Source organism: Gekko japonicus, unplaced genomic scaffold (assembly GCF_001447785.1).
Source record: "Gekko japonicus isolate JY-2015 unplaced genomic scaffold, Gekko_japonicus_V1.1 scaffold1071, whole genome shotgun sequence".
Classification (NCBI taxonomy): Eukaryota; Metazoa; Chordata; class Lepidosauria; order Squamata; family Gekkonidae; genus Gekko; species Gekko japonicus.
In genome coordinates, this window is record NW_015168679.1 from 309,632 (window position 1) to 327,805 (window position 18,174).

The 18,174-nt window shown below is 47.9% G+C and overlaps 1 protein-coding gene across 1 annotated transcript in view; it reads right to left on the reverse strand.

Annotated features, from left to right (window-relative positions):
- Positions 1-2,203: 2,203 nt before the first annotated feature.
- MED27 (mediator complex subunit 27) overlaps positions 2,204-18,174 on the reverse strand; it is a 277,840-nt gene continuing 261,869 nt past the window's right edge. The window contains exons 7-8 of the mRNA XM_015415395.1: positions 9,833-9,910; positions 2,204-2,752 (exon numbers count right to left, since the gene is read on the reverse strand). Coding sequence (XP_015270881.1) covers positions 2,618-2,752; positions 9,833-9,910 — 213 coding nt within the window. The 3' untranslated portion in view covers positions 2,204-2,617. The remainder of the gene's footprint in view (positions 2,753-9,832; positions 9,911-18,174) is intronic.

An 18,174-nucleotide genomic window follows, 5' to 3' on the forward strand; every position in this document is an offset into this window, starting at 1 on the left:
ATCAGGGTTGCTAAAGGGACCAGAGAGGACCTGCCCACGCTGCTTTGGGGTCGACAGCTCTCACGTGGACTGCTCCACTGAGTCACATTTAAGACCCAAATGATCACTTGTTTTAGCCATGGGAGAAGACTGACCTCTCTCCCGCACCAATGCACAAACTACACCCTTTCTTGGCTTAAAGTCAAAGGTTTCCAAAGCCAGTCGGATCCGACTCTAGGGTTGCGGTGCCCACCTCCGTTTCCAAGCCGAAGAGCCAGCGCTGTCCAAAGACGTTTCCATGGTCACGTGGCCGGCATGACTAAATGCCAAGGTGCACGGAATGCTGTTACCTTCCCACCAAAGCGGTACCTATTCATCTACTTGCAGTTTCTTGCCTTCGAACTGCTAGGCTGGCAAGAGCGGGGGCCGGAGACGGGCCCTCCTTCTGTGGGCACTCGGGTCTGGAACTGCCGAGCTACCGAGCCATGTGGGATGAGAGCAAGCTGAGCCCCTCTGGGGCACCCCGCGCTCCTCGTTGTGCCCCCCCCCCAGCAGCACTGAGCTTTTCTGGGGAGCTTCCTTCCTGCCTCCCTGAGACAGAACGAGAAGGGGGTGGCTTTTCTATCAAGGGACCGTGTCCTTTTTCTTTCTCTCTAGCTCTTCCTCCTAATGCTGCCTTGTGAGAGCCAGTTTGGTGTAGTGGTTAAGTGCGCGGACTCTAATCTGGAAGAACCGGGTTTGATTCCCCACTCCTCCACTTGCACCTGCTGGATGACCTTGGGCAAGCCATAGTTCTGGCAGAGCTGTTCTTGAAAAAAAGAGCAGTTTCTGTCAGAGCTCTCTCAGCCCCACCTACCTCACAGGGTGTCTGTTGTGGGGAGGGGAAGGGAAAGGAGTTTGTGAGCCGTTCTGAGACTCCTTTGGGTAGTGAAGGGCGGGGTATAAATCCAATCTCTTCTTCTTCTTCTTCTTGTGGTGGTGGTGAAAAGTGCCATCAAGTCATAGCCAAAACCCAAAGGGTTTTGAAGGGAAGAGACGAAGGAAGGTGGTTTTTGCCTTGGCCTGCCTCTGTGTAACAGACCCTGGACTTCACTGGTGGTCTCCCATCCAAGTTCTCACCAAGTAAGCGGACCCTGATGAGCTTCTGAGATCAGGCTACCCTGGACCATCCAGGTCAGGACAGATCCTGCCTTGCAGGCCGTTAATACTTGGCTGATTCAGCAGCATGGCGAAGGGGGCCCTGTGGTGCTCTTCCCTACTGGTGGGATGGCCTGGGCTATTCCTGCAGCCGTTGAGGCACTCCGTGCTTTATGGCCCTGGCTCTGACATCAACATCACCACCAACCTGGCCTTAACATCAGCATCCCTGACAGCTGGATGCCTAACAGCTGGGCAGGAGCCAGGAGGCGGCCATTCAGTGACAATCTTGTAATAACTCTAGGTATTGTGTAACAATGGTTTTACACTTACATTTATTTTAATGTTGTTATATTGGAGTTTTAAATGTATATTTATATCTGTATTGTTAGACGCCCTGAGCCCGGCACGGCGGGGAGATGTCAGGTAGCCCTGTCATGAATCTGGAATGTGGAGGGGTGCCCTCCTCCTCATTCTCAGTTCTTCCCTGTCCAGCTACTGTGCGCTATCTCCAGCTTGACCTTGTAGTCTCCAGCTGCAATTTACTCGGCTGGGAAGGTAACGGCTTTTCGCTTGCTTGCTTCTGCCCGCGTGCGCGAACTATAATCCTTGGCTTCCGCTCATTGGGGGGGGATGTTTGATTACACTATAAGTCAGAGGCCCTTATACTGACGGCTATTCCAGACACAAGCTGTACTCGTGTTCTTTAGTACTGGAACCGCCAATAAAGCAGTTATCTTCTTCTGAGGCCCTGCGTGGTGTGACCTGCCTAAGGACCCTGACAGGAGGGCGGGATATAAATTTAAGGGGGGGAAAACATTGGGGGGCTGGAGAGCTCTTGCACGAAGCCCGTGGGCCCATCTGGGGCCTGCCCCAGAAGCACGGTCCACTTTCCACAAGATGCCAGCGTTCCTTTTGAAATTTCAGGCTCGACTGACATTGCGACGTCTTCCAGAACGGAAGGATGAGCACACTTGCAAAAGGAAAACACACTGCCATTTTTAAAATTTCAAAGCACCGTGTCTTTGGAAATGAAGACAAAGGAAAGGGGGAAAAGAAGCACACAGAAACAGCCGAGGAGGGCCGAGTTGAATGTTGGTTTTTATTCATATTTTACAAAAATAAAATGCTGACAAAAGCTGTACTGAACATCCCCTTGAAAAGCATCGGATGTTCACGGTCAGTGGAGATGAAGGCTTGATCCCAAAGGATAAACTTCTGCGCTGGAAAGTCCCGTGTTTCCAAAGAGGACCGAGGACCTTAACCTCCCCACCGTTCCCTTTCTGTCGCCCTGCGCTCAGCTGAACTCAATCAGGGCCGTGGAACCTTTTGAAGCAGCCCACGATCCGGGGCTCGTTTTGCACCGAAGCTGGCGGAGGAGGAAGCCCCAACGCTGCTGCTCGGCAAGGCAGCAGAGACGCGAGCTGCCTGCTGTCTGACAGGTGACCCGTCTTTACGTCTGCTCCCTCCTCCGCACACGCCCATCAGCCTCTGGAGCAGGCTACTGCCGACACGTGTCGTGGAAGGCTTCCAGCGTCCGAAAATCCCGCCAGGTGGGCGGCAGGCCGTCCTGCAGAAACTTTCCGCAGCGCTGGCACGGAGCCTGGAACAGCTTTATGTAACTCCTTAACCAGGTCTGGAGGAGGAGGAGGAGGAGGAGACACAAGCAAACACACACACAGAGGTGAGGAAACTAAACCTGAACGCTCCCAAAGTCATGGCTCCTGTCGGGTGCAATGGTGCCGAGGCTGGGGGACGTCCCTTGGCTTGAGCCCAGAGGCACAGACGGGAGAAAGAGACACGTGCACAGAAGCACAAGGTCAACAGAGAGCTGACGGGCCCGCTCTCTTGTGGGAGACCTCCTTTCTCCCACGCTCTCAGGGGATGACTACATAAATAGACATCCTTGCGGCAGCAAGCGGGGATTAGCAGCTCAAGGGTCATCACGGACAACCAGAACTTCCGCGCTTGGGTTCAGCTTGACCGTTCACTTCTAAGGCCAGCCAAAAGGCGGGAGCCTGCTCCTGGAGTGTTAGTTCAAGAGCCAGCAGGCAGAGAAGTGGAGCTGCCAGGCCGTTAGATCGCAGCAGAGGGTTTCCCAAACCTTTTCCGCTGCGGAGTCCCCGTGGCGTCCTGAAAATATGGCAGGGCTCTGAAATATGGTGATGCTCTAATTCAATAGGGGCCCAAATGAACAGGCATACTTTTGGAATTCTGTTTTAATTTCTTATAAATTGTTTTTCCTGCCCAAGAAACGGTCAGGAAATTAGTAACCAAAAAGAAGAGGGCCATTATTATTGGGGACAAATCCCCCCCCCCCCCCAAATTTAAAAAGGCCAAATTTAAATAGGAAGAGTGTGCTTGTTTGGTTTTCCTTCACAAATCCATTTAATATCAGGAACGATGCTGGGAAAAATGGATTGTTATATTAGGTGTAAGATCGAGACTGTTCAGGGCAAATGCCAAAGCTGGGTCTCCTGCTCCCCCTTGGATACAAATTCTTGTGGGCACAGCACAAAAGTCCACAGTGGCAAAACCGGATCATGATCCGTGTCTGCAGCCTTCCACGCTAAAGATGCCCTGTGGCTAATGGAAGAGCAGCTGTGTGTGTGGGAGAGAGCACGCTTCCAGTGTGTGCGCCCCTGTGCCTGGAAGTCATGGCGACCTCTGACAACTCCTACTGGGCCACGGAGGACGCCCAGAGAAGTGGCTTCATAGCCTTCCTTTGCCTCCTGGCCCTGGTATTCCTTGGAGGTCTCCCTTCCAAACACTCGCCAGGGTCGGCCCTGCTTAGCTTCCGAGGTCTGATGAGACCGGGCTTGCCTGGGCTATCCAGGTCGGGGCTAACAAGAGGGTCTTGAGGAAAAACAGCCAGTCAGTTCAACAGCCTTCGGGACCAAGGACGCCTTCTCATTTTCCCAGAGAGGGCAGTGAAAACTGTGGTGTCGGTACAGAGACCCGGCGTGGTGCAGTGGTTAAGAGTGGCGGGCTCCAATCTGGAGAACTGGGTTAGATTCCCCACTCCCCCCCCCATGCAGCCTGCTGGGTGACCTTGGGCCAGTCACAGTTCTCTCAGAACTCCCTCAGCCCCACCTTCCTCACAAGGTGCCTGTTGTGGGGAGAGAGGAAGGGAAGGCAATTGGAAGCCACTTAGGGTGGAGAAAAGCAAGGTATAAAAACCAACACCTCTTCCTCTTCTGCCTCCTCGCAGAGGGAATTCTGGAGCTGGGGGTGGTGCGTGAAAACGCCCTCAATCTCATCTCAGACAAGGCAGGCATTATGCATCGATCTCACTACTTGGGTGGGAGGAGGCTTCAGGGTATGGAGGAGCCCAACCATTTAAGGGCTCAAAGTCAAACCCAGCCACGCTGCTAGGATCAAGATCGGCAGAAACGCAGGACTACATTCCTGGAAATTCCCGCAGCTCTTGCTCAATGAAAAGAACCACAAACCATGTGTGAAACCATTCAAAATATTTGAGGAAACTAAATTATGCACTGTTACTTCCCTTCCTCCTTCGGGCAATGCACGCTATGCTCATCACACAAATGTTTGCTAACAAGAAAATGTTTATTGTGAAACACTAAATACTAACGCTATAAAAGATCTTCTTCCTGGCAGCAGAAACTTGAAGGACTGCCTCCCCCCACATGCTCCAGCCCACCAGTTAAGATCTGGCTCCCAAGCCAGTTTGGCGCAGTGGATAGAAGCGCGGACTCTAATCTGGGAGAACTGGGTTTGATTCTCCACTCCTCCACATGCAGCTGCTGGTGTGACCTGGGGTCAGTCACAAGTTCTCTCAGAGCTGTTCTCTCAAGAGCAGTCCTCGAAAGAGCTCTCTCAGCCCCACCTACCTCACAGGGTGTCTGTTGTGGAGAGAGGAAGAGAAGGAAATTGTAAGCCGCTCTGAGACTCCTCTGGGTAGTGAAGGGTGGAGTATAAATCCAGGCTCTTCTTCTCTGTGCCCTTGGCTTTCAGATGGGAGGCAGGCGGCAACTACAGACAGGGCTTTTACAGCGGTAGCACCTCACTTATGGAATGTCCTTCCCCTTGAAGTCTGCATGGCACCCGTGTTATTTTCTTTTAGGCACCAGGCCAAAATGTTTCTGGTCTCCCAGGCTTTTAATTGAAGAGGTTGATCTTTTAACACTGTTTGAGTCCGGAAACTGATATTTTAAGCTGTCAGTAGTCTGTGTTTACGGTCTATGTTTTTATGCTGAGCTGGGGTTTTAATGCTGGGTTTAAATTAAATGCTAATGTTTTGTTTTTATTATCAACCTCAGGCAGGTTCCTGGAGAGGTGGCATAAATTTCTTGTAAATAAATAAGCGGACAAAGGCTGGTTCTCTGCATGCCCAAGTGCCACAGCTGCCGCTCGCTCACGGGAAAGAGCCTGCACAATTCAGGCCGCTTTTAAAGAAGGACACAGAAGGGGCATTCAATATAGCTGCGTGCCATGGGTGCCAGCGCCGTCCGTCCTTGGAAGAATGACAGCGAGTGGTTCCCTTACGTCGTCGCCCTGCAGGGAGATTCAGGTGGGTAGCCGTGTTGGTCTGAAGCAACATAACAAAGTTTGAGTCCAGTGGCACCTTTAAGACCGAAAAGGGTAAATCTATCTAAGACGGAGGACCTGTACCTGAGTGGCTCCTGAGCCTTCAACGGGGCTCTTGGATGCCTCCCTTTTTAGGGAGGCCCAGGTCACTGCCAGGTCTGCCTTTTTTCGTCTGAGGCAGATCAGGCAGATGGCCCCATATCTCACCCCCCCCCAAGACTGGATTATTGTAACTCTCTCTACATAGGGCTGCCCTTGACTCTGCTCCGGAAGTTGCAATTAGTGCAGAACGCGGCAGCGCGGGTGTTGATGGCAACGCCTGTACAGGCACACGTCCGCCTGGTGCTGCGTGACCTGCACTGGCTGCCTATCGAAGAAGAAGAAGAAGAGATTGGATTTATACCCCGCCCTTCACTACCCAAAGGAGTCTCAGAGCGGCTTACAAACTCCTTTCCCTCCCCCTCCCCAAAACAGACACCCTGTGAGGTAGAAGAAGAAGAAGATGAAATTGGATTTTTACCCCGCCCTTCACTACCCAAAGAAGTCTAAGAGCGGCTTACAAACTCCTTTCCCTTCCCCTCCCCACAACAGACACCCTGTGAGGTAGGAGGGGCTGAGAGAGCTCTGACAGAAACGGCCCTTTTTCAAGAACAGCTCTTATCAGAACTACGGCTTGCCCAAGGTCATCCAGCAGCTGCCAGTGGAGGAGTGGGATATCAAACCCTGTTCTCCCAGATTAGAGTCCGCACACTTAACCACTACACCAAACTGGCTCGAATTCCAGATCCGTTTCAAGGTGCTGGTTCTCACCTTTAAAGCCCTGTACAGCCAGGGGCCGGCATACCTTCGAGACCGCCTCTCCCCATATGAGCCCCATAGAGCACTGAGGTTCACCAACCAACATCTTTTGGTGGTTCCTGGCCCCAGGGACATCCGACTTGCCTCAACCAGGGCCAGGGCTTTCTCGGCCCTGGCCCCTGCCTGGTGGAATGAGCTCCCGTGTGAGATCAGGGCCCTGTGGGATTTATTACAATTCCGCAGGGCCTGCAAGACGGAGCTCTTCCGCCGGGCTTTTGGTTGAGGGAGTGGGCGTCCCTTTCCTTGGGTCGGCCCCCATCTGTTGCCTGGGTCCTGAGATCTTAAATCTTAAGATCTTTAAAAAACTCTAAATCGTAATACTATTAACCACTGGTGTCTGGTTTTAATTAGAGTTGTATGGCACATACGAGTTATGTTATTTATTTTGTGTTCTAATGTGGTTTTAATTGTATTATATTTTAGATTGTTGGAACCCGCCCAGAGCCTGTTAAGGGAAGGGCAAGATAGAAATCCAAATAAATAAATAAATAAATAATCCCAGGTATAAGCTTTCATGTGCATTCAATACTTCTTCAGATACATTGAAACAGACTTCGACAACCATTACATATAGGTGGGAGGGGGTTGGGGACATTAAAGTAGCTGTTTTATTGCAAAGGAATTTCTAAAACAGACTAGAATGGGAAATCGCTGAATTACAAGTTATTACAACACTCAGAACAATGGAACCTCCAGGGCTTAACAGAGATATAGGGTTCTTATCTCACTACACACGTTAAGCCACTCAGTTCTCGCATCTGTTAATTAATTTGCTGCTATTCACAGGTTTTACCAACTGCTTTAATCCAATCTTAGCTATACTTATCACAGTTACTTATGCATTTTGACTCCAATGAGCCCTTCCTGGCAACTCACCCCCCCCCCCACATCTATATGTAATGGTTGGCGAAGTCTGTTTCAATGTATCTGCACATGAAAACTTATACCCAGAATGAAACTTTGTTGGTCTTAAAGGTGCCACTGGACTTAAACTTTGCTCTATAGTCTCCCTGCCTGAGTCTCATCATAATCAGCACAGGCAAGACCTGGAAGGCCACAGCGCCTTTAGTCCCCTCCCTCCGGAGCTCCACTTGGTTTCGCTCCCCGACTCAGTAACTAGCGTACAAAACCACCACAGGGCACAGTCGGTTGCTTACGTGTGTGTTTTTATGTGAACCGGAGAGACGCCACTTCGTGCTTTGGACTTGCCTTGGGGACACCTGTCAGAAGTGGTGTAAGAAAATCTCTCTTTATGGGGAAAAACATTGTGTGAAGAGGCATTAAAGGCCAAAGGTGGTGTGACGGATGAAGGCTCGCCGGCTGAAATCCGAGGCTGTCCCAACCGCAGGTGGAAGGTTCAAATCTCTAAAGGAGCAACAGGGTATCAAGCCCATCACTTCCTCCCTGCAAGGGCTTTTCTCCCAGCCAAGCTCACTTCCAATATTGTAGGTCGGCAGAGGAGGAAAGCATCCAGGCTGAAAGCCGGTGGGGAAGTCAGACCGAGGCCCAGGAAGTTTCCACACCTCCCATTCGCCTGCCCCTTTCTGCTTTGAATGGCATCCCCTCCCTCCGAATGTGCATTGTATGTGACGGGGAAAGGCCCCGGTCTAAACAAATGGGTGCAGCTGGACCCCGGCAGAAAGGTGGGGCAGGGTCACAGAGTAATTCTATTCCTGAGCTCCATTTAAAGTCTGTTTTCTGCCCTCCGGCCTTTGGATGCAGCAGGCAGGGGAGGAAAGGGGGGGGGGAAGAAAAGCTAAGCAAGGTGTTTCAAGGCAAAGGTTTTGCCCCTTAAGTAGGTCATTCGAATTGTCCTATGTAAGAAGCAACATTATATAACTCAATTCCCAGCTCAAGGAGATCCGCAACTTTTAAAAAACCTCCAAGACAAGCAGATTCTTGCCGTGAAGGATGCTCATGAATCTTGTCATCTGAAGTCCTATTGAATTATGTCGATAAGAGAAAATTGTTCTCTGAAGAAGAGGTCGGCCGTATTTATGGAAACCGATCCTTCTCTCTACATCTGAGCTTTCTCTCAATCTTGGGGCTGTCAATAACTTTCCCCCAAGATGGACGGAGAGCTTCTCGGGGCCCGGAAGCCAGAAGGGAGGGCACCTGCGGCAAGAGGACAGCGCAGGCAAACCTCTGAAGCCTTTGACGTCACTGGACCTGGCCACTATCACCTAGTCCCCCCTCCCCCCATAATTTGAATGGTTGTGTGTGTGTGTGTTTTTTTTAATGAGAAAAAAGGTAAATAAAGTCAAATTGTGTGCTTAAAAGGTTTTCTAGAAAAAAATAATGGAGGTTAAAAGAAAAAGGAAGTAGCCCTTGGTTCTTGTCTGGGTAATTAAGACTTCACTACACCCTGTCAACCAGATTGCACAGCTGACATGCAAAATGCCTACAGTTATTGGCACTTGGGATGAACATCCTTGGCTTCGCTTTCTTAAAAGTTATCAGTGGTGTTTTAGTGAATCAATAGCGCAGACCCACGGCTTGGGCAAATGCCCCTCCCCCTACATCTTTACGCATTCATTTCCAGGCAGATGCTGAATTGGGGTATGCATGTTTTTGGGGGAGTGGGGGGCTCAGTCACCAAGGCTGGCATTGTCTTGTCAAAAGTTATTAACAGCTGTCAGGTTCTTTAAGGCCAAGCGGAGCCCAGACAAGAAAGCCCAGGTGGTTGGTTCAGCAATGCTTTTTTGCTTTTGGCATTTGTTAGGGGCTGCTTCGAACTTGGGGAGAAGGTGGGATATGAATTCATAAGAGAGATCTCACGCTGGTCTCCTCACCTTTGTCTGCTCTGAGCCACCACCGGCCACCGATATTCCTCCAGCCACTTTGGAGTGGGCCAGGAATTCAAGCAACCGTGGCTCGCTCCAAAGTGCCCCCATCCTACGTGTCCCCTCTTGGCTCATGTTTTCAACACCTCCCCCAATGCTCCCTCTAAGCTGTGGAGTCTTGTGAGCAAAAATTCTACTTTGTGAACTGTTACTGGCATTAAACTTGTGAGCGAGCGATTTGGCCGCTGCATAAATTAGTTCACTTCGGGGCCATCCTCCCTGAGCTAAGGCAAAAATGTGTGAGCTGGAGGCTAGAAAACTGTGAACTAGCTCACACTAACTCAGCTTAGAGGGAACACCCACCACCCTGGGAGGAGTCTTGCCAAACTCCTAGTTCCAATATAATATTTTAATGGCAAATCGTAACTGCTGTTTTTTTCTGCTCCAGAACATAATCTGGACCAAACAGCACACAGAACAAAATGACTGGTTCCCCTAGTCGGGAGAACTGGAAGCACACTTACCATAAAGGACCTGACCACCACGTCGGGCATCTGGGGCAACTGGTAATGCAGCAGGGCAGTCGTGGCATGGTCGGTCACCTGAGCGGAGGAGGAAAGAGAAGGGAAAACTCTCCTATTAATCTAGCAGTTCAAAATGTCACCGAAGCGGCAGTTGGCTACTCTTGTGCAACAAAATCAAAAGGGTTCAACTACACATGTCTTCATTTAGTCCAAGTACCCAAGAAAACATTACTCAACTAGATTGTGCGACACCATCATCCTTATATCTAATAGGAACAGGAGGGGGGGACCTGCAGAGATGGCTGTGCGATGTCACTTCAGGCTGTGAAACCAGAAGCGATGTCACTGCAGCCTTCTAGGATTTCCCTGGAACTCTAGGGTAAAAACCACAGAGACTGAGGACGTTCCTAGAGTGCTGCACAATGCAGTGACATCACCTTTTTCTGGTATTTTTTTAATTAAAAATTTATTTAATCAAGTACATTTACAAAAGTAAATTGAAAAATCATACAACACATTCTATATCAGATACCTCCTACAAACAAGGTTTTAAAAAATGGATATTACTTTGGTCCAACTAGAAAGCCACTTAACATCTTTGTGACTACAAACAAAGCTAAGAAATGGAAGCCATAACGCTTCAAAATCTGATGTACAAGAGTAATTTTCTTCTTCATGTATTAACATAGAAATTTTATCATGCACACATAAATCACATACTTTAATAAGCCAGTCATGGGTTGAGGGAAGTACCTCGGTCTACCAAGTCCTAGCCAATACTGCTTTACTGCTGTACATAAAATTGTAATTAATTCATGTTTTTGCTTAGATATAGTATTATCGCTCCAAAGACTGAGCAGTAGGACTTCTGCCATGAATGGAATGTCACATGACATAATCTCACACATCTGTGCAAGAACACAACGCCAGAAGGATTTTACCCTGCCACAGGCCCATCCAACAATGCCAAAATGTTCCCACCTCCCCACGACGTTTCCAACATTTAGCAGAATTAGAAGGCCCCATATGCAATCTAACCTTGATGAAGTCAGGTACCGTCTCGCCAGGCATTTCTTTGCTTGAGCCTTTAGAGTAAGAGTCTTAGACTTAAAAACTGGGGCCTGCCAGATGGTGTCCCACTGTCCTTCTGTTAATTCTTTCACAAGATCTTGGTGCCAAGCTTTGACACAAAGTGGGTGGATTCTCTCTATCTATGGCCATTAATATCTTATACATAAGAATAATATGACCTTTCTTGATATAACTTGCTTTCAGTAAAAACTGTTCAAAACAGTGACATCGCCTGGAAGTACTCAGCGAAAAGTGATGCCACGGCATTGTGCAGTGCCATTTCACACACGCACCGATCTCCCGCTGCTGCTCGAATGGGCAGTGGTGGGATGATAAGAACAGAAGAGATGCCAATGTTGGATCAGGCCACAGGCCCATCCAGTCCGACACTCTGTATCACACAGTGGCCAGAAATACCAGTGCCATCAGGAGGTCCACCAGTGGGGCCAGGACATTAGAAGCCATCCCACTGTTGACCCCCCCAAGCACCAAGATGACAGAGCATCACTTGCCCCAGAGTCCCTATCTATACCTTGTGGCCAATAGCCACTGATGGACCTCTGCTCCATATGCCTATCTAATTCCCTTTTGAAGCCGTCCATGCTTGTAGCCGCCACCACCTCCTGTGGCAGTGAATTCCAAGTGTTAATCACTCTTTGGGTGAAGAAGTACTTCCTTTTATCTGTTCTAACCCGACCGCTCAGCAATTTCATGGAGTGCCCACGAGTTCTTGTATTGTGAGAAAGGGAGAAAAGTACCTCTTTCTCTACCTGCTCTATCCCATGCATAATCTTATAAACCTCAATCATGTCACCCCTAAGTCGTCGTTTCTCCAAGCTAAAAAGCCCTAAGCGCCTTAACCTTTCCTCATAGGGAAAGTGTTCCTACCCTTTTATCATGGAGCACAAGGGGTAGAAAATGCCCAACATAATGGGCAACCTGGCCACCCAAAAGACCCCCCCCACACACACACACATACAAGAAATCATCCTAATGTATGCTCCAGGCAACATGGAACACACAGAACAGCAGAGAGCCATTTAAAGGGGAAGAGTGAGCCAGCCTGCTCACATCCCCTCTGAGAATTTACAAAAACCTGAAAGGGAAGATTGGGGGGGGGGGGAATCCAAACTGCACCCCCCAGTTTTCAACAATTGTATTCCAGTGCATTCAAAGCGTTCCACATACATTCTTCCCAATCCATGCCAAGCCCTGTTAAGGTAATTCGGCACCGTCACACCCACACTGGAGACAGGTGAGTTGAGTCAGAGATGGTGACGGCTTGCGGAAGGTCATCTAAAAGCACAATCCTAAAGAATCCTGCACGGGTCTATTCAGTGGGGCCGATTCCCGGGTAGGTGTTCTTAGGACTGTACTGCAAGAGAGAGGTCATGGCTGGAGGAAGATTTCAGACGAGTTTCTCAGCTCACGCTGTTAATCACTTGGCTTCACCAGCTCAAATGGTCTGGAGGCAATTCACCAAGACTCTCTCTCTCTGTGTGAGAGAAAACACACACACACACACACACACACACACACACACACACACACACACACACACCTCCTTAGTCCAGCAAAGAAGGAATGGAAGCCCAAAACAGATGTACTCCTGTAAGAGAAGTAGGAGATGATAGCAAAATATTTAATCTTTTGTATGCCCTTTGGGCTGATGGTTCATTTTTTCCCCAAGTGGATGAATCAAAGGCACCGGCGAGACTTCGATACCGCTGTCTCCATAGTCCGTAGGACCCAGGGGAAAGCAACACAATGCAACGTACTGGGAAAGGAGTCGCATTATGGGATACGGCAGCAACGAAGAGGGGATTAATTGCCTCCTTGCAATAGCTGCACGAATGAAGCCCTACACAGCTCTGTAGAACTGCTATCAAGATGAAGCACCAGTAAACTGTCTCAGTTCTCAGTGCAGACATTAGAGAATTATCAGGTTCTCTTTGGTTGCTTTTCCTAAACTTTATATTCCCATTTGTGAAGGAACGGACTCGAGTCCCATTCCCCTTGGGTCCCAGGAGTTCTGAAAACCCTATGGCCACCCCAGTTCTGGACTTGGCTACAACTTTTAACTGCTGCCACCAACAAATCTGGAAGACTGTCTCCTGCTAGATGGATCGGTACAAACAGCTCTCTGTATCTGCGTTGCCACGAAAAGCTCTGCTTGGCTGCAGCATCTCCTGCTTTGCTCAGCTGACCTGGGGACGATCAACTGCACTTTCAACCTATCATGCTCAAAAGACGGCGAGCTCACCTGCTGCTCCTTCCCTTTGCCTCTTTTTGGAAAGTGTGACTAAATTATCCTGGCCGGTTCCAACAAAAGGACTTGTTGACACTATTATTATTATTATTATTATTATTATTATTATTATTATTATTATTATTATTATTATTATTATTATTATTATTATTATTATTATTATTATTATTATTATTATTATTATTATTATTATTATTATTATTATTATTATTATTATTATTATTATTATTATTATTATTGGATTTATACCCCGCCCTTCACTTACCCAAAGGAGTCTCAGAATGGCTTACGATCTCCTTTCCCTTCCCCTCCCCACAGCAGACACCCTGTGAGGTAGGTGGGGCTGAGAGACTCTTCGCGACCCCATGGACCACATCACGCCAGGCCTTCCGGTCTTCCGCCGTCCTCTGAAGTTGTCCCAACTTCATTTTCGTAGCATCTATGACATGGTCTAACCATCTCATCCTTTGCCATCCCCGTCTTCTTTGACCTTCAATCTTTCCCAGCATCAGGGTCTTCTCCAACGAGTGCTCCCTTCTCATTTGGTGGCCAAAGTATTTGAGCTTCAGTTTCATTATCTGGCCTTCCAGGGAACAGTCAGGGTTGATTTCTTTTAGGATTGACTGATTTGATCTTCTTGCAGTCCAAGGGACTCTCAAGAGTCTTCTTCAGCACCATAGTTCAAAAGAATCTATTCTTTGGCGCTCGGCCTTCCTTATAGTCCAACTCTCACAGCCATACATGACTACTGGGAATACCATTGCTTTGACCATGCGGACTTTTGTTGGCAGGGAGATGTCTCTACTTTTTATCATGCTGTTTAGGTTCGCCATCGCTTTGCCCCCAAGGAGCAGGCGTCTTTTAATTTCATGGCGTCTGTCACAGTCTGCAGTGATCTGGGATCCCAGGAATTTGAAGTCTGTCACTACTTCCACGACTTCCTCTTCTATTTGCCAAGGAGTGATGGGGCCGGATGCCATGATCTTAGTTTTTTTGATGTTGAGCTTCAAGCCCACTTTTGCGCTCTCCTCTTTTACCCGGAGCAAAAGGCTCTTTAGGTCCTCTTCACTTTCTGCCATTAGAGTGGTATCGTCTGCATATCTGAGGTTGTTGATCTTTTCCCCAGCAATCTTAATTGCTTAACTGGGTGATTTACAACAGGTTAAAAACATACAAAAATACAGATTAAAACTGGCAGGTCAATCATTCCTAATTTGATAACCTCCAGATGGCATCCATAATTTAATCTAAAACCTTACTCTTGACTGTTCTTCTGTCTCGTGGGCAGGTTAAGGAGGAGGACGAAGTGGGCAAGACGGAAGAAAGGAGGAGGGTGCTGGCTCTGCTGGAAAACCACTGCTGTCCTCATCCAAAAACCTGGTGGAACATCTCTGCCTTACAAGCCCTGTGGAATTGCATGAATTCCTACAGGGCCCTGATGGAAGTTGGCAGAGTTCCAAAAGGTTGGAGCCAGGGCCGAGGACAGCTGGGTATCTTTGGGGCCAGGGATCATTAGAGGACATGGGTATCCCTAAGACTGCTGACTGAAGCTTACCGACAATCTGCAGGATGTTCTGATCCCAAGCAGACCGTGGCGGTGAATTAAGGCAGGAGTCTAGTGGCACCTTAAAGACAAGCGACATCAGCGTTCATGAATCAGATCTTACTTCTTCAGATGCACTGGAGCATATATCCATCAGGTCCAGTGTATGTACACAACAAGTAGGCAACATTACTTTTGGCGCGGCCCAAAGAGTAGGCTCCATGCCTGACATACCAATAGCCTTGTACAGAACCACCAGCATTTGCTGCAAGGAAAAATTACGCAAGGCACGAACGGAGGTTGTCTCAAGGCTACTGTCAATACTACTATGCCAGGCCAGGACTTAATAAGACGGTATTTGGCTCTCTGGAGCCACTCACTTAACTTACTCATTTGTAGGGTGTTCAAGTAAGGAACCTGCAAGATGGGTACAGATTCCTAAACCGGAGTTGGAATACGATCCTACATTCAGCTTTCTCAAACTGTAACTAATTAATTTAGCTTAGCCACATTCCAACTTACAAGATTTCTGTCAGGGACTTGTTCTTCCACTTCAGAGCGTCTTTGGATTCACACTTGTATAACAGAGCAAACCGTTAACGACAGTTCCATTTCCCCGGCATTTCAACCTCCAATGAATTTGCTTTTTCGAAAAATGTTTCCAACAACAAAGATGCCTTTAAAAAATACATATTAGCATTGAAGATGTTTTTTTTGGGGGGGAGAAGAGAGAATTGCCATTAACAAATTCAAATTGACTGGCTGCTTTGGACATAGCAACACATATGCTGTTCCCATTGTGATGTAAAGCTAATGAGATTCCACTGGGAGATGAAAGTCAGCCCCAGCACTGCCGGAACACTAATAATGTTTTCTGAACAAAAAGTAAGCGATTGGTACCACAAGCAAGAGTGGGCAGAGAAAAAGCGCTTCTGAGACAGATCAAAGGCGTGCTGAACACGAGGAGGGAGGGAGGGGAATGCCCCCTAGAAGCAGCAACAAACATTGTGAAGTTGAACACAGCAAGGAGACGGGAAACCGAGGGCTCTGCACCAAATTGGATTATTTCAAATGCACGGTGCTCCTCGACAAAGGAAAGAAGCTGCTAGAAGATCAGGCTGCCGGGCTTCATTAAGAGGGCCATTATTTTACCCAAAGCAGAACGGATATGCACGTGCTCCGGGAGTAATGTTAAATTCTCCAAGTTGCACTGGAATTTATCTGGTGCGTCTTGTGACTGGCAAGCCGTAATGCTGCCTAATTTCACTGATTTGGAAGGCCATCACAAATTGCTGCTCGTTTAAAGATTTTACCCCGTGCTCGGAACTCTTCCCCGAATCGTATTTTGACTGGAAAGGGGAGTCCCAAAGGTGCACAGATTTTGATTACTGCCACATCTTTCTGAGAGACTTGTCTTTTTATCCCTGGCCGTTGCTTCCTCCTCATTTCTACATTTTTCTAGTGGATGGGTAACGTTTTGTACTGATCGGCAAGGCGGATTCCATATGAACAAATCTGAAATTAGAAGAACAGCTACAAGCAAAAGGAACTCTACCTGCCACTGCTCCGCCACAGGCCTCCTTTAGATTTCTCTCCTATCAGCCGGTTTTCCAGGGAGCCCATTAGGGCTCAACATTTTAATTGATTACCAATCCAATGAATGAATTAAACATTTAATTGCACATTAGGATTCCCCCTCTCTCACCCTGATTGATGGGACTGGCAAAATGCGAAGACGGTGGGACTCCTGGAGGATCTGCTATTCTCCAGGATGTAAGCGAGTCGGATTGGACGGAAGGTCTGGCTGCTCCAACACCATTTTCTGTTGTGGTCAGACAGCAACTCCCGAGAAACTCAAAACCAGGGGTATGATGGAGATAAACAACCTATTGCCTGTTCCCCTTGTAATTAAAGAGATACTCCTGTGAACGTGGAGGAGCCATTCTTTGGAATCATGGCTAACAGCCACTGGCACACCTAGCCCTCATTAATGTGTCTAATGCTTTCTGAAACCATCTAAATTAATGGCAAGCACTTGTATCTTCGGCATTTATTTCCACAAGCTGATTATGCGCTACCAAAAAACAGCAAATAGTGCTCTGCTGAAATCGATGTCGTGATTAAGTCAGTATTGGCCACAACAACAGAAACTGAACTGTTTATTTTTGAGTTCGTTCTTGGGCCACCCTATAGCAGGGAAATTAATCTAAATCCCCAAATTTGATAAAGGAATGACTGAAGACATTACTGTGTTAATTACTATGTTATGGTTAAGTAAACTGTCCCTTCTATTTGGGATCCAAAAACCTTACCCCTCGCAGAGGGTTTGTGATACATTTACTTACAAGGCAATCCTAGGCAGAGCTGCACCCCCTTAAGTCCACTGAAATCAACGGGCTTGGAAGGGTACATCGTTTTTAGGACTGCTGTGTTGATCAGTTAATCAGCTGAGCAACTGTTTAAACTCAAGTGCCTTCCATGATAATAACTCTTGAGAGTCCCTTGGGCTGCCAGGAGAGCAGATCAGTCAACCCCAAAGGAAATCAACCCTGACTGTTCCCTGGAAGGCCAGATACTGAAGCTGAAGCTCAAATACTTTGGCCACCAAATGAGAAGGGAGCACTCGCTGGAGAAGACCCTGATGCTGGGAAAGGCTGAAGGTAACAGAAGAAGGGGACGGCAAAGGATGAGATGGTTAGAGAGTGTTATCGATGCAACTAACAAGAAATTAAGCAAATTCTGGAGGACGGCGGAAGACAGGAGGGCCTGGTGCGATGTGGTCCATGAGGTCGCGAAGAGTCCAACTCGACTGCGTGACTGAACAACAAGCCATGTTCAGTCCGTAGCAGCAAAGTAAAGCGGGAGTTCAATGGCACTTCAGTCTGTTCCATTCTGATTTTTGTGAGTCAAAGCTTACTTAATCAGATGCATGTGTATATATCTTTTACGTATACCTTATGGACAGCTTTTGCCAATGTTCTAGCCAATTTGAAAAGGGAGTTTTAAATTCTGTCCTAAACTCACATATCAGCTCCAGACTAGCCAACCTACCAACATATTTGTGAAGGCAAACCTATTCTAATTAGATGATATGGGAACGACAATTTGAATACCGTGGTTAGCCAGGTACCTGTCCATTTCAAGGCACTGCCTTCTGGCTTTTGTTGGGTAATGTTGAAGAACTCACGACAGGCTTCCACAACAGAGCTGGCTGCTTAGCTTATTTTAGGCTGATGACAGGCAATATTTATAAAGACCACCGTAAGGAGTATAATAAAAATATAATTAAATGCTGTCAAGCCCTCCTGGAGTTTTCAAAGCAAGAGATGTTCAGAGGCGGTTAGCCATTACCTGCCTCTGCATCGGGACCCTGGACTTCCTTGGTGATCTCCCATCCACGTACTACCCAGGGCCGACCCTGCTCAGCATCTGAAATCTGACAAGCTTGAGCATATACTA